Below are 25,877 nucleotides of genomic sequence, written 5' to 3'. Positions count from 1 at the left end.
GAATGCCTGAAAACCCCCACTGACTTCATTTAGAGGTCTTGGCCAAGAGAATTTAGTCTACATCTTAAGAGCCTGTTGCACAGCAACAGAAAAGACAAAGACTCGGCCGCTACTCTCTTTATTGTCACTCGATCACCGTAGCCACAAGGTTAGTCCCAGTATTCCACCATTCGAGGGATCAAACCAAGACCACCAACCACCACGCCTCATTAAGACATGAAGAAGAATGAAGACTTTACCAGCAGTATTGGCAATGTAATGAAGAGTACAAGGTCTGGGATACTTCATAATCTGTACATCATATTAAAAAGTGCAATCAGGCCGTCCTCAACAGATGCTCCCTACACAACAGTCTGGTCTCAGATAGGAAATCTGCACATTGTATTAGTGGTAATGAACTCCATGCATGAAGTGTATGAAATCAGTAAGTACACGTCAGTAAGATTTCTGAATGCTAGGAAGAGCTTTGGTGCTGAACAGGGCAGCACATACAAGTCTGCAGTGTTTAATCACTCCTGGAAGGGGCAGAAGAAAGGAACTTGGCAACAAGTGATATGATCAGTATTTCACCAGCAGCCATTTACACAACAGAATCAGATGCCCACCAATTTTTGCTGATCCTGTGAACACGAGCAAAAAATTCAAGAATGAACGATCAGTCCAGATACAGTACATATTGATGTGCCATTCCATTACTATATATTCTAGTAAAGTACAGAAGCCTGACTGCACACTCTACATTCTAATACTGGTATAAAAGCCTTCATTACTGGCATTGAAGGGGGGCGTCCAGTGAAAATTTTTATTAAAGTATTGTATTGCCTCCCAAAAGTTATACAAATCACCAATATACACTTATTACAGGAAATGTTTATAAAGTGCTTTTTTCCCTGCACTTACTACTTCATCAAGGCGTCACTTCCTGGATAACATGGTGATGTCACTTCCTGGATAACATGGTGATGTCACTTCCTGGATAACATGGTGATGTCACTTCCTGGATAACATGGTGATGTCACTTCCTGGATAACATGGTGATGTCACTTCCTGGATAACATGGTGATGTCACTTCCTGGATAACATGGTGATGTCACTTCCTGGATAACATGGTGATGTCACTTCCTGGATAACATGGTGATGTCACTTCCTGGATAACATGGTGATGTCACTTCCTGGATAACATGGTGATGTCACTTCCTGGATAACATGGTGATGTCATGCCCCGACTCCCAGAGCTGTGCGGGCTGTGGCTGCCGGAGGGGATGATGGCAGAGGGATGCTCAGTGTCCTGTGTCCCTCTGCCATCATCCTCTCCAGCAGCCACAGCCCGCACAGCTCTGGAAGTCAGGTCGTGACATCACCATGTTATCCAGGAAGTGAAGCCTTGATGCAGTAGTTAGTGCAGGGAAAAAAAAACACTTTATAAGAATTTCCTGTAATAAGTGTATATTGGGGATTTGTATAACTTTTGTGGGGCAATACAATACTCTTATAAACATTTTTGCCAGACTTCTCCTTTAAAGGGGACGTCCAGTCAGGGCTATTCACCTCAATGACGTGTCTGCTAGCCCATTCGGTCTTCAATATATCCATGGGGAATGCTGCTGTCCCCAATAGCCCCAAAAAGGGGAAAAAAAGGAGTCTTTAAAATAGGAGCCCCTGATCTGAAGTGGGGGTTATAACATTGTAGAAAATGGCCCTGAGGGGACATCCCCTTTATCACATTACCTAGACATCTGTTAAGGCAACCAATATAATTTGCAAACAGACCATCAGGTATAAAACAAAAACTATGGCTCACAGTCCAGCAAAAGAAAAAAGAGAAACATGGTTGGTTAAACCCTTTGGTGGCCTGGGAGAGCTGCAAAGCATTGTTGTGAAACTTGATGCAAACCATCCACTGCCGTAGGGGAAGAAAATGCTCTTTAATAAAGTAGCAGTTTACAAATTAACCAGCTCCTGTGTGACAAACTGTTTTAACCGCTCCAGGTATTGTCCGTAAAGTTCCACATCATTGTGTCCGGCTCCTTCCACCCATAGGGGCTCCACTGGCCTCTGACAACGCTCAAACAGGGCCAGTCCATGTGAAAAGTCAATGACTTCATCTTCTGTGCCATGGATGATCAGCACTGGGGACGTTATTTTGGAGATTTTGTCAATGCTGTAAGAAAAAAAAAAAAAGTTCTTTAGAAATATAAAATTATTCCCATGGAGTGAAAGCCACACAAAGTTCTTCATCACTGTGAGAAGATTCTGCACAAATCGACCAACATGTCCTGTGACTTGTCAGTCTATCTGCCTTGCTAACTATGACTAACAGGCTGCTAAAAACTCATGCAGGCAGGTTTTGGCGGGGTGGCAAGTCTAAAAAGCCACTGCTGGATCTGTACCGCAACCCAGATGAACAGCACCTACTCTGGATTTCAGCAGTGTTTGGACAGCAAAGAAACTATTTAAAAAAAACAAAACGTAAAAAAATCTTCGCATCATAGAAAACCACTTACCGAATCAACGAATATGTAGTGCCCCCCAATGTCTGTTGCCCCTACAAAACTATTCTTTCTGATCAGGTTTGCTCACACAGACAAAAAGCATGGAGAATAAGTGTTTAAGGGGTATTCCACTGCGGTATTCCTGGAGAATTTGCTTCCATACATACTTTTCTGTTTCCTTCCCCCAGTTCTGATCCTGCTGCTCTGTCTCCCCTTCTCAGACAGCTCATGTAAAGTGTCCCTGGTCGGCTGTTTCTGCATTCTGAAGCTAGAAGAGTTAGTGGGAGTAAGACTCCATTCACACGGAGTAAAACTGACAGAATTCCGCCAGCCTCCGTGTCATACTTGCAGTCTATAGGAGTCTCACGCTCCTCCTCTCTCCATGCAGAAGAATTGACATGTCCATTCTTCCACGCAAAGAGGAGGCGCGCAAGCCTCCCATAGACTGCCAGTTTTACTCAGTGTGAATGGAGCCTAAGGTAAAAAGTTAACTGACCTTAGAATAACTCTCCCGCATTATACAGTGCAGAAACAGCCAGCCAGGGACACTCTTTACAGAGGAGTCTCAGAAGGGAGATTGTTGGGGGGGGGGGGGGGGGGGGGGGGGAGATAGTGATAGAACATCTATTACCAACAGGTTTAGGCAGCAAAGCAAATACAAGGTTACTTACTTGGGGAATGCGTCAAAACAATAGGTTTTCTTAGTGTCTGGGAAGGCTACCCTCATCCCAGAGGTCAGGGGAGAGTGAAGAATCACAGCAGCACTTTCATATCGAGCAGCAAGATCCACAGATGGGACAGTTCCTATGCTCTGGCCATATATAATGACATGCTCAGGACGTATTCCATACCTAAGAATAAACGCAAATGGAAAAAGAAAATAGTCAATGAAATTGACACATTTATGGTTGGTCACTCAAGTGTGCTAAAGCTGCTAGTAGGCATGTTGAAAAGGAAACTTGGTCTTTTTCATGCTGCCCGACCTGGCTGGTTTGAAAACTATGATTCTTCAGATACATTGCAGCACTTCTGAGTGAAATCATACACCATTCTAATTGAGGAGCCTGTCCCTATTTTATACTGCCTGCGGTTTGGGCAGTATTAAATGAATGAGAGACTCCCTTTTACAGAACCAAGGTGAATCTAATGCAGCTACAATGTTAAACTACTTTTTATTTTCATACTAGGCAACTAGAGACCAACATTTATCCTATTAGTTTAGTGCTATATTAGCAGACAAAAAAAAAAGCAAACAAAAAAACCCCACAAACGTGCATTTTCTCCTGGAGTTTAGAGAAACTTCTCTGCATTGAGTTGATATCCACCCCTCCCCCTTGCTGGCACAGCTGCAGAGGCACCCCCTCGCCTCCCAAGAAGCCCTCTCCTTCTGTTGGCACCTGAACAGCAGCTGCCCACGACCACCCTGTAACCTGCGCATTAAATCTTCCCCAGGAAAGTGCTATGGTTTGTAGTTAGGATTTTCCAGGTCAGGTTGTATCCTACTCATCTGTTCCTTCACCCAGGCCAACTAATATATAAAAACACGTTTTTGGGACGCATTAGAGAGCACAGCTCTAAATATAAGTGAGCGCCAATCCGCTATATCAGCGCTTGCTTGCAGAGCCCATACAAGACTGGATGACTGAAGCAACGGGCATAGTTAGATATGTGCAGCCCTTGCTTTAAAAGTGTAAAAAAAAAAAAAAAAAAACATTTACTTACATCTTCACGCTCCCCAATGTTATGTATCCATGGATAATTTACTGCCAGGTGACAGGTACACTTTAAAGGGGTTATCTAACCTTAAGGGACCTTTACATAGAGAGCCAAAGCCAGGAACAGACTATAAACAGAGAAGAGGTCATAAAGAAGAAACAGATTTCTGCTCTTTTAAATCCATTCCTGGCTTTAGCTTCAAAAACCTCAGTGTAAAAGGCACCCTTAGAAAAACATGCCAACTTTCTACTAGAAACAGCGCCACTCTTGTACTTAGTTTGGGTCAATGGAGCAGATTATTGCTCCTAGTAATGAAGAAATCAGTTGGAGAAACCATCAAAAGATAAAAGATTATACTTACCTGTACAGGCTTCTGCCTTGTTCCTGTGTTCTCCACTCACTGCAGCCACCTCTGTCACTTCCGAACCTGTCTGACGCCCAGCAAAACGTCGCTATTGCTATTACATGTTTTAAATAAACGATCAACCCACATGCATGTCGGCCGATCACTGCCTTTTAACATGACCTATTTACATCAAACAATTATAGTCGGAATGGCCAATAATCGGCCAAGTAAGGCCCATAATTGTTTGGTGTAATAGCGCCCCTAAAGTCCCTGAGGTGAATGTGGTGAGCGGGGAACATAGGAAGAAGGCTAAAGGACACCAGTAGAGCCTGGACAGGTAAGTAAATCTCTGATTTTTTTACACCAAAGCATGGGCATCAATACACACAGCCCTTGCTGCACGATAATAGAGAAGTGTATGAGCTCGCTTAGAGAGTAAACTCTGCCATGTAACGTGACCTTTATACACAGGGGATATTGAGAGTGGATGCAGTGCAGTTTTTGCAAGAAAGGAGCTATATTTATTGTTCTAATCCTGGAGAACTCCTTCAAATAAAAACCACTACCCTGGTTATTCTTTTGCATACTACCGCCAGATTTTTTCCTACAAGGGTATATATCAATCTGCTTTATAACAGACAGGTTCCCTTAAAGCCATATTACACTAAGAGTTCCCTATTAGAATTGGTGATCCTAATGCACGGCACATGTATAAACCCTTCAAGTACTTACGCACTGCAGAAATAGGTCTTCTAGTTAATGAATTACCCGATTTAATAGAGGAAGACAAGTGGGTCTCAGTAGGCTGCTCAACAATGACAAATTCCTTGTAATGTGACGCATGAGAGTTCAGTGCCATGACTTGCAGGCCTTTCACATGAATTCACTATGTGCCAATGTCTGCAATCTGCATGTTTCAGGACACCATTTCCACAGTCAGCTGAGGTTTGGCCTAGATTTACACCACTGCCCCCGCTGTATTAAAATGATGGCCTTGAAAGAATTACCAGCCCACGGGAACAGGACACAAATTATAAAATATTCTAGAAGAATCCAGTCATAGCAACACGGATACAGCCCAACAAGCATGGGGTAGCTGTATTGTTGCAGTGACCATATGCCAAACCCAGCCCAGTAAATGTAGTGGTATGCCTTCATAGTAACAACATTTGGGCACTTCTCCATGAGGATCTTATTGCCCTGAGAAGCAGGATGCTTTGGCTATGCAGTATTGTGGTATAATAGCACAAGATACCACTCAGCACATAATATAGATATAAGGTCTATATTACACAATCAGCAAATAAAGCCAGCAGTGTAAAGGTACATTCACACAGAGTAAAACAGGCAGAAATGCCGAGTGGAACCCCCGCTGCGGACTCCGCTCTGCATCCCGCCTGCCACAGTGTCTCAATGTAATGTGTTATGTGCCTCCGACATATCAATTCTTTCAACGGAGAGTGGAGGCGCCCAACACAACGGAGAGTTGCCCAACACAAGATTTCTCTGTGGCCATCTGTGCACCTTTCTGACAGTTTTATGACTGACTTTAGGCATGCGCCAGGCTTTATTCTATCCAGTCACTGACAGGGGTTGTAGTTGAAAAATAGTTTGTGATGAGTGACAAGACGCATCCTGTCGATGGAAGCGTAGGCTAGGCCAAAGTTCCTGGGATAGACTGATCAGCGATTTGTTGATCCTTATAGGTGGAGGATGGGCATTTTCTGAACCCGTCATTAGGTGCTATGGCTTGCTGCACTTCAAGAGCTCGAGAAAGCCTCTTTATACAATTTATTAAAAAGCGTTTTATTCCTTCTGGGAGCACAGACAGATATATGAAAGGTACAGTGTGTCTCCTTATCATAACCGCTATGTAACAGCGCCAGCAGATTGAAACGTGAATTGCAGCTGACACATTCCCCTTAATAGTAACTCTGCCCCCTTGTTAATGGGTTTATACGGAAAAACAAAATTTTTATACTACTATTCTTATAACTGAAAACTTTAGAAGCCTGCTGTTCTTTGTAATCACACCTCTTCCTACATTTACTCACTAGAAATAAAGTGTGACACGATAGTTGCAATCTAATTAAAGAGCGGAGAACGCGAGGACTTCCTCCTCCCAAGTCACTAGTATTAACGCTATTAGTAGGACATCACATTTTACTACTGACCTAGTTTCCATTGCCAAACAATTATCACTGTTGGACCAGTTTTAGAAGCAATGCATGCGAGCTTCTTCACGTCACTTGATGTTAAGGGTAGTATAAAGCAATTGTGAACCGCCACTTAAAAGGGGAACTCTGGTTGATAAAGATTTAACCCTGTTCAATTTACACATTTATTATTACATAAATCGGACAGTTTGTCTGCAGCACATCCTGACTCACACCCTAATGCTACTGAAAATGCTTACTTCCTGGTCCACTGTCTCTGCTCCTCTGTCCTCCCCCTCCCTTCTGAGACAAGAGGTCACATGATCTGTCTGTTGCTAGGAAAGCTGTAACCCCGCCCACCAGTTTCTCCAAGAGAGATAGATGATACTGTGTTTATTGTGCAAAGTAAAAGCAGATCGAACCAGTGGTGGGTAGATACCTGGCAGTTGTCTCTGAGGTGCAATGCATGCTGGGAAATGTAGTTTCCTGTCTCAGCACCATGATGAAAAACTGGGATCTTTGTAAAAGTTTGAATATGGGGCTAGGAGCAACGTAGAACAAGGAAAGGTGTTAATCAGTAGGAGAATCATTAAAAAAATTTAAGTGTGTAAAAAAATTTAAGTGTGTAATATACCAGGCTTGCCTCATACACAACTCTCCCCACCACATGTTGTGAGATCTCACACATTGAACTAGTGTGATGTTCTGCTAATCGAGATCAGCATTTGGTCTCCTAGTAAATAGTATATAAACACCCAGCTTGATGATACAAAAGAAAAGAAACTGCATTTATTTGTAAAACTGTCCCAAGGCTAGGCCATTACTATCTAAGTCAGTCATGTCAAACTCTGGCCCGCAGTGCCAATATTTTTGGCCTGTCAACCAATTGCATCTGGCCCGTCGACATCGCATTGGATTATGATGAGGGCTGAGCGCTGGCTACTATATAAAAGACTATGGGGGAGGGCTGATTACTATATAAGAGACCACGGAGGAGGGCTGGCTACTATATAAAAGACTATGGGGGAGGGCTGGCTATTATATAACATACTATAGGAAAGGGCTGGCTACTATATGAGACTATGGGGAGGGCTGGTTACTATATGAGACTATTGGGGAGGGCTGGCTACTATATGGGACACTTGGGGACTGGCTACAATTTGGGCAGTATTGGGAGGGCTGGTTAAAATGTGGGGCAGTTTTGGTTGGGTTAGTTACAAGATGGGGCAATTTGTGGGGGGGGGGGGGCTGTTACTTAGGTTGGGGTTTAACCATGTCATAGCAATTTATCATAGTGTACAGTGCTGGGAGACTCACACCATTGAAAGGGCCAGGAACACCACACACTGCTCTGACAATGCCAGGACCGTCGCATTCACGCTTCAATAATCAAGGTTGGCCCGCAAATTTGACCAGTTTAATTTTGGCCCACTATGCATTTCAGTTTGACACCCCTGATCTAAATGGAGTGTTCTGACACCTGGCACCCCTGCTTATCAGCTGTTTGCCCACATACTAAAAAAAACAAAAAAGAAGATAGAAGCAGACAGCTGTCTGTAAATGCTAAGTTTGACAACACACTCACTGTAGGGCCATTAATTACACCAAAAAAATTCTAACTAACACCATTGGGATTCAGCCGCATATGGTAACCGCAGAAAGGGAATGTGGCCAAGTGTATGTGCACACATGGTATGAAAGTCAGTCAACTGCAGTTCAGGTTCCTAACGGCTGACAGTTAGGAGAACCTAACCCGCTATGCTCATAGGGCTGGGTACACTGAGGAAGGTGGTCATTTAAAAAACAAAACAAACGCACGCTACTTTCTTCCTCAGCGTCCACAGCCCTATGGGAACATGGCAGTAGTTTAAAGCGAATGTACTATCAGGTACATTTGCTTTAACACGACCCACGGATCGATCAGCGCTGGTGCTGTGGTCCATTTTTTTAACAGCGGCCCGGTTCCTGTGTACAGCGCCGTTCTATCCACAGGTATCGGGCCGGGGCTGAAGCACTGGAGGCGGGACAGACCGGCCCCAGTGAGAGGAACCCCCCCACCCCCTACGATGCGGCTCCGTAATAATCAGTCGAGCTGCGTCAGAGGGGCGGCCCGGCCGCCTCCAGTGCTTAAGCCTCAGTCCGGTACCCGTGGATAGAACAGCACCGTACACGGGAACCGACGGTAAAAAGGAAAAAAAAAAAAAAAAAAAAAAAAAAGGGCCGCCACATCGGCGCCGATCTATCCGTGGATCGTGTTAAAGCAAATGTGCCTGATGGTGCATTGTCTTTAAAAATTCTTTCAGGCTTGTCCTTAACGTTCTGAGGGCCGTAATGCCTCCTCACTCCCCCTCCCATTCCTGTATGATTTATCAAGACAGGCATATCTGTAGGTAAATCCTAAGCTCTATGTCTAGTTTACTATAAAGGTACACGCCGCTCCGTAAATCTGAGGCTGCTGTGTGGCAGTCTCCGAAATCTACACCAGCATTCTACTTCCCAAAATCCATCCCAGCTTTTTCTTTTAACCAAACTTCTATTGGGTTGGATAGTGAAACAACTAGTTTTCATACATCTTAAAAACATGGTTAATTTCGTCTAGAAACAGAACCATTGCAACACCACACACAACCTGGGGACAGGGGTGGTGCAATTCTTGCAAGGAAGTAGCTGTAAATTTTGAGCCCAGATAAGATACAGCCCACAAAACACTGTGCGCACAAAGCTCAAGGTTGCACGTGTACTGCAGCCCCACCTTTTTTTTTAAAAGCCATGAGGATGTAGGGACAATAGAAGGACATCTTTAATGCAGAGAACAATGGGCACTGGCATTATGAAGCCATTCCTAGTAATTGGAATTGTATGATGACTGCTGATCACTACACTTCTAGGACAACTCATTTGGTTGGATTGCCACTACAACGGAAATGCCTCATCTGCTCAGTGTCCCTTTAATTTCAGACAGCTAAGCCAAGACATGCATTACCTGACACATCAAGCAGAGCCCGGAAGTGAGGGCAAATCTGGCTCGTGGAGCAAGAAGTCACGTTAATAACCACCTAATATGAGTAATGCCAGATAATGACATTACTGACACGAGACCTTACTGTGGCATCTGGACTGGTTTTAAACCAGTAGCTGCAATTACTGAACAAAGCAAGAGAGGACTAAGGTGCACTGACCATACTCCTCTGTATACTATGGGCATGAGGTGCACCATACGAACACTACAGTTGGCTTCTCACATTGGATAACCAAGTTATGTCTTTATAATGTGATTCCAGGAATTCTATTAAAGAATTGCCAATATGCATACAGACCAGGGCTGTGGAGTCGGTAAGCCGCAGCTCCTGAATTTTATCAGGACTGACTCAAGACTCCTGCTCCTTCGTAAATGGACGGTCATATACCAGGGAAGTTATTTATCACACTGGCTCAGCAGCTTCTCCCTAATGTCCTACATGATCCTGGGGCGACTTCTGCGGGATTGAGGAAAGATAAAGCAGATTCTCCTGTGTGCAGTGGATGCAGCCAGTCTCCAGCCTCCATGTCCTGAACTACTCACAACTAGACTAGATGGAGCAGGTGGTCTTTTCCTGCTGACAATCTTCTATGTTTCTAACTACATATTCACCATACACACAGAAACACTGCTAACAATGCCAGATACCAGTGATATAGAGGGGTCACACAGTGATATAGAGGGGTCACTGTGGGCGTGGGGGCATGCCATAGCGCGCACGCACACACACACACACAGCCTCCTGCAGCCATAGCGCACACACACAGCCTGCTGCAGCCATAGAACACTGAAGAAAAGCACCACATTGAGGACAGAGGTTACTGCTACACTACTTATGTCTTTCTCCTCCTCTATATTACACAGGATGTCTCCATATTACTCTGCTGCTTATATACAGTCATCCAGCATCCAGCAAGAGACCAGCACAGATCTTCCCCCTCATAATAAACTCTTCCAGCTCAGATATAAACTTCCAAATAGTGACCGACAACTTTTCCCCAACCCCCCTTATCTAATAGGGCCAGTGTTCTATTAGAATGTTACTCATAATATATATTGATAAATTCACATCAAAACTAAATTTTTAATTGTTCTAAGATTTTTTTTTTTTTTAAAGGGAACCTGTCACCCCCGTGCCGGGGTGACAGGCTCCCGACCCCCCGTTAGAGCCCCCTATACTCACCTAATCCCGCCGGGTCCCGCTTCTGGAGGTGGTCGGGTGATGAAGATCTCAGCCGCTGCAGCCCGGCGAGCACGCTGAGAGATGAGTCCACCGCTCATAGAGAATGACGGAGCGCTGGACTCTCCTGTCATTCTCTATGGGTGTTGGACTCATCTCTCAGCGCGCGCGCCGGGCTGCAGCGGCTGAGATCTTCATCACCCGACCACCTCCAGAAGCTGGACCCGGCGGGATTAGGTGAGTATAGGGGGCTCTAACGGGGGGGTCGGGAGCCTGTTACCCCGGCACGGGGGGTGACAGGTTCCCTTTAAGTCGGAACCGGTACATTTTTTCCAACTCTAGCCAAAACTAGTTCCGACTCCACAGCCCTAATACAGACATTGTATTTTTTTTCTCCCCTATACAAGTCTATAGGGGAAAAACACCAGCATTTCTTTGATAAAAATGCCCAAATGCATAGCCTTCTGTGATACGGAATTTTAATTTTACTCATTGAGACTCAGGTAAACATCATAGGTCATGTGCAGGTTTGGGAGTTATTATTAAAGGGAACCTGTCACCATCCGGTCGACCCCTGGGTGGAGACCCTTATACTTACCCTGTGCACGAAATCCCGCTCCCGTTGCAGAGATATCACAGTCGGTAGCCCAGCGCGCGCTCAGAGAGGAGTCCGACGCTCATAGAGAATGACGTCTCCATTCGTTCTCTATGAGCGTCGGACTCATCTCTGATTAGCGCGCGCTGGGATTCCGACGGCGGGCAAGTATAATGGTCTACACCGGGGGTCAGCTGGGCTCTGCCCCGGCACGGGGGGGGGGGGGGGGTTACAGGTACTCTTTAATTTAATTGATTAATATTAATCCTCTATACATATTTTACAGGTATCATAAGGATCTGAATGATATACAAAGCACCTGGGTGACACCAGCCTAACATTTTAGGATTTTCTGACAATGATTTCTTAGCACATTCAATGTTACAAACAATATCAAATGAAAAAAAGCCACCGTTGCCAAGTCACAATGGCCGATTGGAAGTTATATAGACTGGTAATGCAAGCGTATCATAAGCAGTGGCATCTGTACCCACCTCGTTCTAAGAGCAATCCAAGCAGCATCGATGTCAGCATACAGATTTTTCTCTGTTGGTTTCCCGGAGCTTGACCCATATCCAGAATAATCATAAGAAAATATGTTACAATTGATCCGAGAGCCCAGTCCTATGTAAAAGCTGCTCATCTGACCAAGATCTACAGCATTTCCATGAGAAAACAGCAGCGTGTACTTGGCATTGGGTGAGCAACGTACAAACATGCAGGCAATACGGTTCCCCCGACTGGTTCTAGTCATGAAGCACTCTATGGCATCCTTTTCCCTTGCAGAATATTGCCAGTCTGCTCGCTCCGATAGATGAAGAGTCCAGCGACTTCCACTCTCGTCACATATAAGGGTGTATGTTGGATCAGGGGGTAAGAAGGCAAGCTTGGAGGCAATCTTCCCTGGACATGGAGGGCAGCAGAAAAGGCAGCACAGCTCACTAAACGACAGATTATTCATCTTGTTCTCTGCAAAGAAAATAAACGGCAAGGGATTTAGTGTTTCAACGTTCCTAAGCAAAGCACTCAACTTTGAAATAAAACATCAAACAGATAAAATTGATGCACTCTGACAGACCAGTACCCTTAGGTCTCACGCACACATCCGCAACTGCAGACAGAATTTGAAACAATTAACTTGAATGGCTCCATTCAGAAATCCATACGTGTTACAGAGGCGTGATCCATGCTGTAAAACATACTGACAGATCCTAGTACAGACCGAAACCCAATGAACGGGTCTGTGCGTTGCAGAGGACTACGGATGCACATGGGGAGAGCTTTATTTACAGCCCTTTGGAAGTGTAAATGAAGCCTAAGGGCCCTATTACACGGGACGATTACTGTGCGAAAAATAGTTATATCGTTCGAATTTAAACGCAAATCGTTTGGTGTAATTCCACATTCATTCGCTAAAGTTCCGTATTTGTTAACTAATCGTTCAATGTAATTGCACATTGTAAGTTGCTTGCATCAGATGGAGTAAACGATCGTAGTAATGCTCGCAATAACCATCATAGTAACGATTGTATCAAATGACTATCGTTCTGTGTAATATGGTGAACGGTTTTAGGTTAACAATAAACAATCTTATTTGTGATCGTTTATAGTTAGTCGCTAATCATTAAAAATCGCTCCGTGTAATCGGACCCTTAAACACAGTTGGCACGTCCTGGTGTACATGTACCATAGAATGAGGGCAAAGGATTTGGACCATGTAAATTTATTCCATGTTTCTATATTAAAAAAGAAACCAAAGCTATACCAAACACTTTATTTAAAAGGGATTTTGTTTAAAAATCCTACTGTCCTATAACATTTTAGAATACTAGGTTAAAGGAAACCTTTCATCTATGTTAGGATAGCACAGGGGCAGACACACCGGCTTCAATAGAATGTCCCCTATAGTAGCAATGCAGGGAAGAACAACTACTACAAGGTTTTCCAGTGATCACAACTGATTGATGTGATTCTCAATGGGGTGACACTGATAAGGTTAGTATAAGGCCTCCGTGAGAACCCCTTTAAAGTTATAGATCTTCAAGTTAATTCCTAGGGAAAACATAACCATGCACGTCCACCATCCAGATCTAGTAAAAAGGTGGAAAATATCAATAAAATAGTCAAATGCTGTTTTAAAGCTCTGTTCACCTTAAAGCTTATGTTCAGATAAGCTGGCTTCATCAATATATAAATCTGGCCCAACACCATTGATACATCAGACACATAACCAAATGGAGAATATTGATATGGGTCTTGTAAAAGAATTCCATACATAGAAGCTCCTACTCACACATGCCATACGCATGGTAAATGCTCAGCAGGTACTCATATACAAAGTAGCCATTAGTTGAGTCATTGAAATGAAAGGGAAGGATGCTTTTTATACCAATCTAGTGACTAAACTGAAATATGAGGAAATTGTGTTCAGATTATATATTGCCTCAGGAAAACAACCTAATCTATAATCTCTAAAGGAAATGGGGCAGTGCATGGTACTGTAAAAGTTGGTTGTACCAGTACATTACAGGAGATCAGTGAAGTAGATACAGCCACAGATGACTACAGAGCTTGTTGTCTGTTACTATAGCAACTTTCCAAAAAAAGGGAAAACTCTTGGCCATCATGTAGACTAACGTCTACACCTGACGTGTAGATGCAGTAAATAAGTCCTCTGACAATCTACTAGCAGACAATGGCCCAGATTTACTATTGTGATCTACTTGTTAAGTAGCTTTGCTTGAGTGTTGTCTGGGCTATGGCAATTTTGGTTGGCAAGGATATTTATGCAGCATAAACTGACTCTGGTACCTCCTAATAATGGTGGAGACATACATCAATGTGATGAAAGGGCCATTTCTTTTATCCACATTAGGCAATGTACAATTCCATTTACTTATATTATTTGATTTATTTTTGTACTCTTTTGCACGTAAATATTATGCTGTGCTGCTGAAGGGATTATTCTTTCTGCTTTCTAGGTGAATGAATACTTTGTACAAGCTGAGCGGCCAACGTTCTATGTTTTTTGGGATACTGCCCTTGAGTGCTCTTTTTTTTGAGAAGGTAAGGGTGGGGGAGGGGTCCTAGCTGTCAGCTCGGGTTATGGTTTATGGGGGAGATTTATTAAACATGGTGTAGAGTGAAACTGACTCAGTTGCCCCTAGCAACCAATCAGATTCCACCTTTCATTTTCCAAAGAGTCTGAGGAATGAAAGGTGGAATCTGATTGGTTGCTAGGGGCCAGTTTCACTTTACACCAGTGCTTCTCAAACTCTCAAAGTGAGGCGCCCCCTAGTTGTTGGTGAGGCCCAGCTGGGGAGCCAGTTTTCACAAAGTAACTATAATCTACACAGTCCTTTTGCTGTTTGCAGAAATCTTGATTTTTAGCAACATTATTAATTTATTTTGTACTTAATTTATTACTATATAGAGCTTGGGAGATAGGTAAAAGGTAGCCCTAGTATTATTTTCAGCTTTTAAATGGACTTTTACCACAGATAGTGAGGCCCAGGCTCCCTCTTGGTGAGTCTGGTGAGGCCCAGGCATTGCCTTGGTCTGTTGGGTGAGGCTCCAGTAGAAAAAGTTTGAGAAGCGCTGCTTTACACCATGTTTGATAAATCTCTCCCTATGTGTTTATGTTGAGCGCCAGCAACAGGCTGTTTTAACAGTAAGACTTCAGGTTTTCAGAGTTACTTTCTGATCATTTTAGAAAAGTAGTAACAGTGACTTTGTTTCTTTCTCGGCTTCAGATATATCAGAGTACTCTATTCAGAAAAGCAGAACCACGCTGCCTGTGATCAATGGGGAATTAACAAGGTAGAGATCTATGAATCCAGCTTTGTTCTCACTTATGGTTAATGTGAGGGGTGGGCCTGACTCAGCAGACGACCGGTTACCATGGCCACCAAGGATTCCATTTTTATTAGTTGTATTTTATACATCTCACTGACTGAATATCACAGTATATGGATGTAAAAATAGAAAAATATATAATATTAGTATAAGAAGCACGTCTCACAGATGGCATTCTTGTCCGCACACTGGGGAAACCTTGGTAAAAGCTCCAGATCTGAAATCTAATCAAGTCAGCAGGAGGATGGAAAAACAGGAGAGTGCTTGCCAAGCTCACCCCGGACACTTCCCTTATGGTAGACACGAGGGGAATGAAGACCAGCCAGGCACACACTAAAGCTGACAGATCCCAAGCTACATCCTGGATAAGCAGTGCTGGGCAGCTCTGGTGGCCCCTGATCCCCCTGCTCTGCTGGAATATGGGGGGCCCATCCAGGTGGAAATGAACTCTACCTCCAACTATGAAGTTACTTCTGAGGTTTGTAGTAAATCCGTATGAACTCTTTTCCAGAGCCAGTTCCATAGTGGAAGTTACTGGTGTGTCACACTATGAAGAGTGACAAAACAAAAAGCTTTTGTGTCTTGGATCAGCCATCAAATCACAAGACTTGTATGAAAACACATTGTAGGTGCGTCATGTTTTCAGTAAACAGTGGCTGGTTATTATATACAAACAAGGTGAAATGACTGCCATTGTGACAACGTCTAATTCAATTACGGCCACTACATTAGACCATGTGACTATCCCGCAGGCTGGCAGACATGGACACCAGCCATTCTATCGTACCTGTAATCTTATATGTACAGGGAGGTGGTAAGGTTATTTTAGAGCTCTCACTGCTGTTATTGAGGCATATGGATGCATATGGTAAACTACATCCCCACTTTGTTCTAACCAAGCTGTTGCTAGAGACATACCTGCCCTGACAACAAGCAGTGGACAGACTGAAGGAAAGGGAACTCTTTCTGGGGTAAAGAATCATTTTCAGGTAATGACTTGCCATACCTGAATAGTGGATTTGTTACCTATATAAAAAAAAAAAAAAAAAGCTTGTGTTTTTTTTTTTTTTTTTTTTTAATGTAGCCAGAACAGTGTTGTGGAGGCAGGGCCTAGGATTTCCCTGCCCTAAGCCCAATATGCCTCACTGTGCCTTACCCGTGACCCTATGAGCTGTCAGCAGCACCCAGGATTCCACTGATGTCACTGAGCCTTGCAGGTTTGTGATGACTCAAAAGGACACAAGTCACGCAGTGAGGTGGTACAGAGCCCAGGGCACGGGAACTCCATGATCCGCCCCTCCACAGCAGCATTAAAAGAAAAAGCAATATTTAAAATATAGATCCACAATTCTCAGGTATGGCACCAATACAGTCTAAGTGCAACGCAGCAGTATCAGCAACCTAATATACACTGAGGAGACTAAGGCTGAGTGCTAAGTGTATGCCAAGGTACTGGCTCTGCAGTTTTTACTTCATACCCTTACATGTGTGTACAAGACTATGGTTAAACTTCAAAAGGCCTTCAATTGAAAGCCAGGATCAAAGATTTCCAGGCTATAAACAACTAATAAACCTTTGTCTGGCATGTAGGTGTGCACTGAACAATGAAAATGTAGAGTACAGATATATAGGCCATCCCTCATCTGATGCTAAATAGGCCAATGTTAGCTGTGCCTGTAGCACACACTGTACATTACCAAGCAGCAGCTCAATCACTGCCAAGTCTGCATTGTACTATACTTCTCAAAAAAGCTTAGAGAGGGTCTAACACTTCCGCGGACTTTCAGTGCCTGATGGGGATGAGACCTCAGTAACAAGGACAGCATGGACACCTCCCTGTACGCAGATCCTGGATTTGTTCTGCAGTGTTACTATTACAGACTTATGTAGTGCTGCTCTCCCTTCGAGATCCCAGCAAACTCCCATATGATCCAGAATTAATTTCCAGAAGCAAATGAAACAAAAGCAAAGCTGTGATCCAATTACATGTCAGCCGAGCTCAGGGACACTCCACAACAGATTAGCCAAATCCCTCACAGAAGATGCCAGGGTCAAGCACTTAATACAAATGGATATACAATCATCCCCATTTACAATGGGATTCAGCAAGTGAAGAAAGCCAACCACAGAGATGCTAGCCCCGTCCGAGTGATTTCTCATCAACAGCTACATTGCTCAACTTCCCCTTTAAACTGGTATGCCAACGGTAACTCTAACTTTGAGTAAACCTATACTTTATTATGAAGTTATTAAAATTCTTATATACTAACTGGGCTCAATTTGCTTCTTTCTGCACGATTATTGGTTGTCCTTAATTGCTACAAACATTTTGGCGGCTCACATAACCGGTCATGCATGCGTAGCATGCTCTTGTGTAGGTATACAGGAAAGGTACAGACATAGTTAAATACACCGTTTGTTTGTTTTTTTTTTTAACATTTCCCACACTGCATTACTTTCCATGGACTGGAGCCAGTGTGGGGTAAAGTTTATAACATTGAAATGTGCTTTAATTTCCTCCTTTAAGGCCTTCCATATCTTTCCAACCTACCCCCAGAACTCACATTGCAAGATCCGCTGCAATTCTGACATTCATACGTTCTGTGGAATAGATTTAGAAGTTCCTGGCATTAAACTGTTTAAATCTTTCGGGCTACTGTAATGAGTGTCTATACAGCAGTGCAAAGATTTAAACTATTTTGGAGCACCCAGCATCATAATGAACAATACCAGACGCTCCAATGTCCGTTCTATAGGATGTCATCCATAATTGCAGAGCATGCATGGAACGTGTGAATGACCCCTAAGAATACAGATTTATCATACAGTGAGAAGTCTGGTGCATTCTTACACTGTCTAAGCATTAGATGGTTTTGGTAAATCTATGCAAAAGCCCTTGGCTCAGGTCAGAGCATGCCTGGAAAGCTTTACCACAAAAGTCAGTGTGACCCCTCCAGTCTATTGCAACCATAGGGCTTGCCTGTAAAGCATTTTTCTAGCCCAAATGTGACAACCTTTCCAGGTGCACTGGAGGGGGTCCTGTGCCTTTCCATGCACCGATATCTCCTCCCCTCTGATGCACTGGAGGGGGTCCTGTGCATTTCCATGCACCGATATCTCCTCCCCTCTGATGCACTGGAGGGGGTCCTGTGCATTTCCATGCACCGATATCTCCTCCCCTCTGTGATGCACTGGAGGGGGTCCTGTGCCTTTCCATGCACCGATATCTCCTCCCCTCTGATGCACTGGAGGGGGTCCTGTGCCTTTCCATGCACCGATATCTCCTCCCCTCTGTGATGCACTGGAGGGGGTCCTGTGCCTTTCCATGCACCGATATCTCCTCCCCTCTGTGATGCACTGGAGGGGGTCCTGTGCCTTTCCATGCACCAATATCTCCTCCCCTCTGTGATGCACTGGAGGTGGTCCTGTGCCTTTCCATGCACCGATATCTCCTCCCCTCTGTGATGCACTGGAGGTGGTCCTGTGCCTTTCCACGCACCGATATCTCCTCCCCTCTGTGATGCACTGGAGGGGGTCCTGTGCCTCCCCGTGCAATGATATCTCCTCCACTCTGATGCACTGAGGGGGTGCTGTGCCTCCCATGCACAGATATCCCCTCCCATGCACAGATATCTCCTCTTTGCGATGCACTGGAGGGGGCCGGGGGCCCCGTGCCTCCCATGCACCGATATCTCCTCCCCTCTGTGATGCACTGGAGGGGGTGCTGTGCCTCCCATGCACCGATATCCCCTCTGTGATGCACTGGAGGGGGTCCTGTGCCTCCCATGCACCGATATCCCCTCTGTGATGCACTGGAGGGGGCCCTGTGCCTCCCATGCACAGATATCTCCTCCCCCCTGTGATGCGCCTCCACCTTAATCTCTGTTGCTGGGACTTGCTCTCAGATCCCATGCAGCTGCATTAGCAGCGGAATGAGAAGTTAAAGGCACTGTAAGAAGAGTATTTTCTTTTTTGGGGCTAAAACCAGGAGTGAAACCGAAACTGTAAGGTGCAACTATTGCCTTTATAGTTGGTAACCATTGGTTCCACTCCTAGCTTGGGCCACAAATAGTGTCCAAGGTACTACATATGAATCTGGTTTAAGTGTGGTATGGCAGTGAGTTTACATTTCCACCTTGCAAAGTAACCAGAGGGGTCTGAAGGATTATCTGTCAGGTGAGCATGCAGCCATTCAAATGGAACGGGTCATCCTGAAGAAGCAGTAGGTCTGCCATCATCCTGTTATAGAGGAGACACGGAGTAGAATATATAGTATTGTGGCAGCAGACTAAACCCAACCTGTCATTTTTTCATTTAACCCTCATCGCACACTGGCCTTAGGGGTCCAGTAATTGACATTCCTCTATATACATGTCCATACTGGGAAAGCAGTCAATCATTGAGACCGCCCACTGGACTCCTCAGCAAAGAATGAGAAGCGATTTCCAATCTCTTGTGTAATCTATAGCAATAAGGAAGAAATAAAAGTCATGGAACAAGGTTGTAAATAGTGAAGCCAATGCCATGCACCATCAGGGTACACCATAAGGGTCCAACAGGGACAAGGTTCTAAAAGCCACGTTTCCTTACGGCTTTAGCTGTAACTTACTCCACAGAGACCAGAAGAGAAAGAAACCATTTCTTGAATTCAAGTTACCAGACGAGGCTTTCCAGCTTACACATGACTCAGGTGAATAGAGTCTCCGCTGTACATATCAGAAACTGCACCTGTTTATCCCGAGGGGAAATACCGCTAGAGATTGTCCCATTACTCAAGATCACTTACATCACATCAGTCTTAAGCAATGTCAGGTTTTCAGACATAACTGCACATAGGAGAACACCACCAGGATGCTTGCAATTGTTCTCCCAACCCCATGCCTCCATCAACTGGACAGCCCTTCTGCAGTGTTACTGCTAGCAAGAGTGATGGCAGATCCCAAATGTAACCATCAAGGCAAAAAAGTAGACCCAACGCCAAGATGGTTGAGGAGAGACTGGTCCTACACAGTGGCCACTGGTGGCTCAGTTACATTACACAGAGGTGCCATCACCTTACAGACGCCTTATGTCACTTCAGAAGAGGTATGCTTATTCCTATTGTTCAACCCCTACCTAAGGCTGCATTCCCACGTTCCGTGATCCTGACTGATCACGGACGTGGAATGCATGTACTGGAGCCCCCCCGCGCCCGGACAGCATCTGTAATTAGATGCTGGGAGCGGGGGACTGTATTCATAAGCGCCGCGCAGTAGTATCAGCACCGCGCGGCTGATTCAGTACAGCGCGGCGCTTATGAATACAGTTCCCCCGCTCCCAGCATCTAATTACAGATGCTGTCCGGGCGCGGGGGGGCTCCAGTACATGCATTCCACGTCTGTGATCCATCAGGATCACGGAACGTGGGAATGCAGCCTAATGGCCCTATTCCACGGGTCGTTTTAGAGGAGCAAACGAGTGCTATTAGCGCTCGTTTGCTCCTCGTTCGCCGCTCGCTGCCGCCGCTATTCAACGCGCCTGCAGCGAGCGGGTGAGTGCGGGAGGGACGGCGGGGAGCTGCGGGGGGGCTGCTCGGAGGATCGCTGATCGTCCGGGCAGCCCATAGGATACAGCAGCGCCTGCTGCCGTTGCTCCTATTCAACGGAGCGACGGCAGCAGATCGCTGCTATATCAGTCGCTTGTTTTTCAACATGTTGAAAAACAAGCGACTGCAACGATCAGCCGACATGAACGATGTCGGCTGATCGTTGCACTCTATTCCACGGAACGATTATCGTCCGTAGCGGTCGATATCGTCCGAAAACGAACGATAATCGTTCCGTGGAATAGGGCCATAAGAGCTCTGACAGACTCCCAATAAATCACAGCTTTCGCACTGCTACAGGCCCTATTAATTGGCCCAAACTGGTTGATATCGCCCCATGTAATAGGGTCACTGAGCAGCAGACGAGCGAGAAAACACTAATAGGAGAGAAGCAGCCCAATGCTGACAGCAAAAGGCCACAAGACTTCTATCCATTCATGCAGCCCTGGCTACACAATTACAGAATATCTAAATAGGTTCAGGAAACAGCGACAACCAATGAGATCGCTGCTGGTTTACCAAGCGATTCGGGACAACTTACACGGTCTTTACATCTTTGGTCCATTTGTTTCTTGCGGTTAAGCGCTGTATCCATATTTGTTCTGTATTGTTATAAACTGTCCATTTGCCATACAGATTTGTGTCATCGCTCTATCTATACACACACACTAATCCCCCACGTGCCCACTTTGTTTTGATAACCAGTTGTCCTTGGTTAAATGGGTTGCTCACCCAAAAAAATTCTTTCAAGTCAACTGGTGCCAGAAAATGCCAGACATTTGTAATTTTCTTCTATTAAAAAACCTCAAGTCTTCCAGTACTAAAAAGCTGCTGTATGTCCTGCAGGAAGTGGTGTATTCTTTCCAGTCTGACACCGCTGTATGTGACAGGAAATGTCCAGAACAGTAGGAAATCCCTATAAAAAAATAAAAACTCTCATGCTGTCCAAACTAGAAAGAATACATCACTTCCTGCAGGACATACAAAAGGTGATAAGTACTGGAAAACTTTAATGTTTAATGAAAGTGAATTACAAATCTCTGGCACTTTCTGCCACCAGAATATTTTTTGGATGAACTACTATGGCCCATTAAGAGTCCAACATGCTCAACTCAACTGCGATACCCTGGTCTGTACTGAAATACAGACTGGGAAGTGTGTGCACAGGTGCATGGCAACAGCATGGCCACGGTTTAAAGAGAAAACCAGAAAGTGATTGGATTGATGGGGGAGAAGAACAGTACAGTAACTATATTATAAACGGCATGTTACCTTTTCCTTATATTTGTTTTTTTCCCCTATGTTCGTAACATTGTTAGAATGCATGCCCTAATTTTCCAATGTATTACAGGTCATGTATGCTGTAAGTGACAATAAACTAGTAATATATCATTAATGAAAAGGTATAGGCCATAATGAGGACTATAACACAAGGCTTGTAAAGCGCTTCACATGTTCAGCTGTGTACAGTCATGTGACCTCAGGAATTCCAGACCCGGTCCTGTAATTGTAGTGCATGTCCTACAAGATGGGCTCCAGACAGGAGAGGGTGGAACAGCCTGTGCCTTCCACCTACACCATATCCGCCCCCTCATCCCAATCCATGGATACTAACACCAGACACAGCAGCACCATGGGGGAGGGGGCTTGTGGGGGAGATGCTGGGAAGAAAACAAGAGATTATAATCAGAGCTAATCCATACATAGTTTCTACTAGTGGCACCTAGCCCTATGCGGAAATGGGGAAGACCAATAGTACTGTGACACTGAAGATTGCCAGGGATATATAATATGGGGCATAGAGGAGAAGTTGGCGTGACCTGAAGCAACCTCACAGACAAACGCACAGCAGCGTCACTGGCAAGGTGCCACTGGTCACATGGGGGTGGCCCACTTTCTGTATGCCCTGTGAAATTCCTTACCACTTGGCATTCACAGATCCGGCAGAATCCACGTAGTATCTAAGCCGGAATGCAATCCTGGCCGCCCCAATGATACTTTACATGACAAAGCCAGCTCTGGTGAGACTTCTCCCGACCCACCATTCCCAGGATTAGAAGTGCAGGGAATCATGGGGGGAGGGGAGAATACAAAGAAGCAAACCAGGGAGACTGGTGTCAGGGCACAGGCTGATCACAGAGCGAAACAAACCCACAGTGTAGTATAGCCTGCAGAGGGGGAACTGGCCTGTCTGCATTACAGCTGCTGGGGGTCACAATGCTCTCCATTGTGTCTGCTCCACTCATAGGTACAGGCTACAGTGCCAGCCACCAGCATGCATAGGCCAGGGCTACTAGGATGCAGAGGAAGGGGTTAACCCTCACTCCATTATACAGCCTATATACTATAGGAGTACTATTCCCAGCAGTGGAAGGAGATGGAATCTGGAGGGGACACTGTCTCTGGGCTGGTAGTCGCCATACATAGCTATCCTTATAAAGTACAAAGTTTACAGATAAGTTTCACACGACAATAGTGGGCCGTAAAGGGCAGCACACGGTCACGTGACCTGCTCCATCTCTTCAGAGCTCATACCTCAGGGATCCCCCCCCCCTTTCTCCTCCACATGCCGGGCTCCCTCCCGTACACAGCATCAGGCTCCGGCGCCTACCATCATCAATAAGGGGGGGACACGTCCAGGACCACCACTAGGTGTCAGCACCCGCAATAATCCCCACAGTACTGACCTGCTGAGTGCGGTGACAGCGGCTGCTGAGAGGCTCTCGGGCCTGGAGAAGGCTGCAGGGGGGCTCTACGTGACGTCACTCCGCTCACACTCAATGACGTCACTGCTGTCTCCCTTCTTGTCCGTCGCTATGCGTCATACCTCGGAAAGCCGGCGCTTCGTAGCTGTCATGCGACACTTAAGCCGGCACCACAGGTCAATAAGGCAGGAGCTGTGCCGTGACGTCCGTGAGGAAGACAGCCGCAATATGACGTCTCCACCTCCCAGAGTGCGGACAGGAGTGACCCCCGCTGTTGTCCCGCTCAGGAACTGCCGCAGTGAAGCACACGGGACTCAGCGCTCAACACCAAGACTCACCGCCGAGTAACCCGGGGGGAGTGCGGGGAGGAGTCCCCAGGCGCTACTGCTGCCTCTGCTATTATTAGTGGGCGGGGCACTAGCGCCTGCTCCAGCCAATAGGAACGTGAGAAAATAGACTACGTAAGAGTATGAATTCTAAGGCGGGATGATGAAGGCTCAACCAATGAGATGACGAGCGTCGTGTTTTGCCAGCCAATCACGGATTGTCTTGACCGTGCTGCTTCGCTAAACTTGGATTGTCTATCGAGTAGTGGGCTCTGACGTAACGTTGACGGGCAGCGATTTTGTCCAATAGCAAAGAGCTCACGGTGAGCTGACTGGCCAGTAGCTGAGTCTATCATGGGAACCGTGTGTACGGGATCCCTGCTGGGTCAATTCTTCCGGCATGAGTTCTCAGAGGGGAAACGTGCAACGTTCCAGGCCTCAGAAACACCGGAATGTGATCGTATATAAGAACGACAAGCACGACAGCAGTGCCAAGACCAAGGTGAGGCCGGGGAGGCGCCGGCTGTGCTGCTGAGCTGGGGACCCAGAGGGGGCTGGGGCATATATAGTTACATTAGTCACTGTGCTTGGGAAGGAAAAACGAAACGAGGCTCAAGTTGGTTTCTTATTTGGTCAGTTTTTTAATTAGAGGATTTTTCTTTTTCCTGTTTTAGCTATTATTCTTACAGAAAATGTATAATATTCATACCCGACCATAAGTGAGGGGCCCTGAGGGGACCGGTGATAAATATGGCCAAAAGGGCCCCAAGGTTGGCATAAAAATGGGCATCAATGGGCATTCTACCATAACATGTATGATGGAATCCCAAAATTATTATTTATGAAGATATAAATAGGTGAAATCGTAAAAAAGAATGCAATATGGTAACGTTTGGGGGGTTCCTGTGTCTACGTAATGCACCATATGGTAAAAGTGACATGATACCATTACTCTATAGGTCAGTCCGAACACAACCATATGCAGGTTTACACAGATTCTCTTATGTTGTATATCCTTTTTTTTTTTTTTGCAATTATTAATAAAATGGGCCTATTGTGACTCTTAGGGTAAATTCACACGGGCGTCTCGCATAAGAAATCCGCAGCTAATCCGCAATACACATGATATTCTTCTTCTTATTAATATATGTATTGCGGATTAGCTGTGGATTTCTTATGCGAGACGCCCGTGTGAATATACCCTTATAACAGTTTTAGTTTTTCACCTACGGGGCTGTATGTGGTGTCATTTTTTGCGCCATGATCTCTTCTTTTTAATAATACCATATTTGTGTAGATCTGACGTTTAGATCACTTTTTATTAATTTTATTAAGATTAAAAAAATCGGCAATCCTAGTGCTTTTTTCCTTCATTTCGTTTACTTGGCTCGCCGTACGGGATGACAATTGTTATATTTTAATAGATCGGACAGTTACGCACGCTATGGTATATAATATGTTTATTTTTATATGTTTTATTTATATAATGGGATAGGGGGTGATTTTAACTCTTATTGGGGGAGGGGCTTTGGGGTATTTTTAAAAACATTTTTACTTTTACATGCAATTACATACAGTTATTAGATTGCATACACTGATCAGTGCTATGCCATAGGCATAGCATTGATCAGTGTAATAGGCGCTCTGCTCATTGAGTCTGCCTGTGGCAGACTCAATGAGCAGAGCGGGGATCGGACCGCACAGAGGAAGGTAAGAGACCTCTGGTGGGCCGTGAAAGCGATCAGGTGTGGGGGTCCCAATCGGTAAGTGACAGGAGCTGCTCCTGTCACCTAAACTTAAGGGATTAATGATGGGCTGCAGCGCGATTGCTGCAGCCTGCCATTAACGGTGAGGGGCCAGCTTCTGATTGCAGTTGCACCCACCTGCTATGAAGCGCGCTCTG

The 25,877-nt window shown here is 45.1% G+C and overlaps 2 protein-coding genes across 3 annotated transcripts in view; one reads left to right on the top strand and one right to left on the bottom strand.

Moving 5' to 3' along the window:
• Positions 1-1,906: 1,906 nt before the first annotated feature.
• On the bottom strand, positions 1,907-24,082 carry ABHD17B (abhydrolase domain containing 17B, depalmitoylase). Its single transcript, XM_069961851.1, has 4 exons — positions 23,631-24,082; positions 11,999-12,473; positions 3,164-3,343; positions 1,907-2,161 (listed from the first exon to the last, which is right to left on the bottom strand). Exons 2-4 carry the CDS (start codon positions 12,463-12,465, stop codon positions 1,942-1,944), a joined length of 867 nt encoding a protein of 288 aa, XP_069817952.1. The 5' UTR covers positions 12,466-12,473; positions 23,631-24,082; the 3' UTR covers positions 1,907-1,941.
• Positions 23,751-25,877, top strand: part of C3H9orf85 (chromosome 3 C9orf85 homolog) — a 33,059-nt gene continuing 30,932 nt past the window's right edge. The window contains exon 1 of one of the 2 annotated variants that reach the window (XM_069961853.1): positions 23,751-24,476. In XM_069961853.1, the coding sequence (XP_069817954.1) occupies positions 24,375-24,476 (102 nt within the window). In that variant the 5' untranslated portion in view covers positions 23,751-24,374. The remainder of the gene's footprint in view (positions 24,477-25,877) is intronic. The other variant, XM_069961852.1, reaches the window with a different exon arrangement.

This window comes from Dendropsophus ebraccatus, chromosome 3 (genome assembly GCF_027789765.1).
Source record: "Dendropsophus ebraccatus isolate aDenEbr1 chromosome 3, aDenEbr1.pat, whole genome shotgun sequence".
Classification (NCBI taxonomy): Eukaryota; Metazoa; Chordata; class Amphibia; order Anura; family Hylidae; genus Dendropsophus; species Dendropsophus ebraccatus.
The sequence above is the reverse complement of the archived record's forward strand: the minus strand, read 5'-3'. Positions and strand labels throughout refer to the sequence as shown.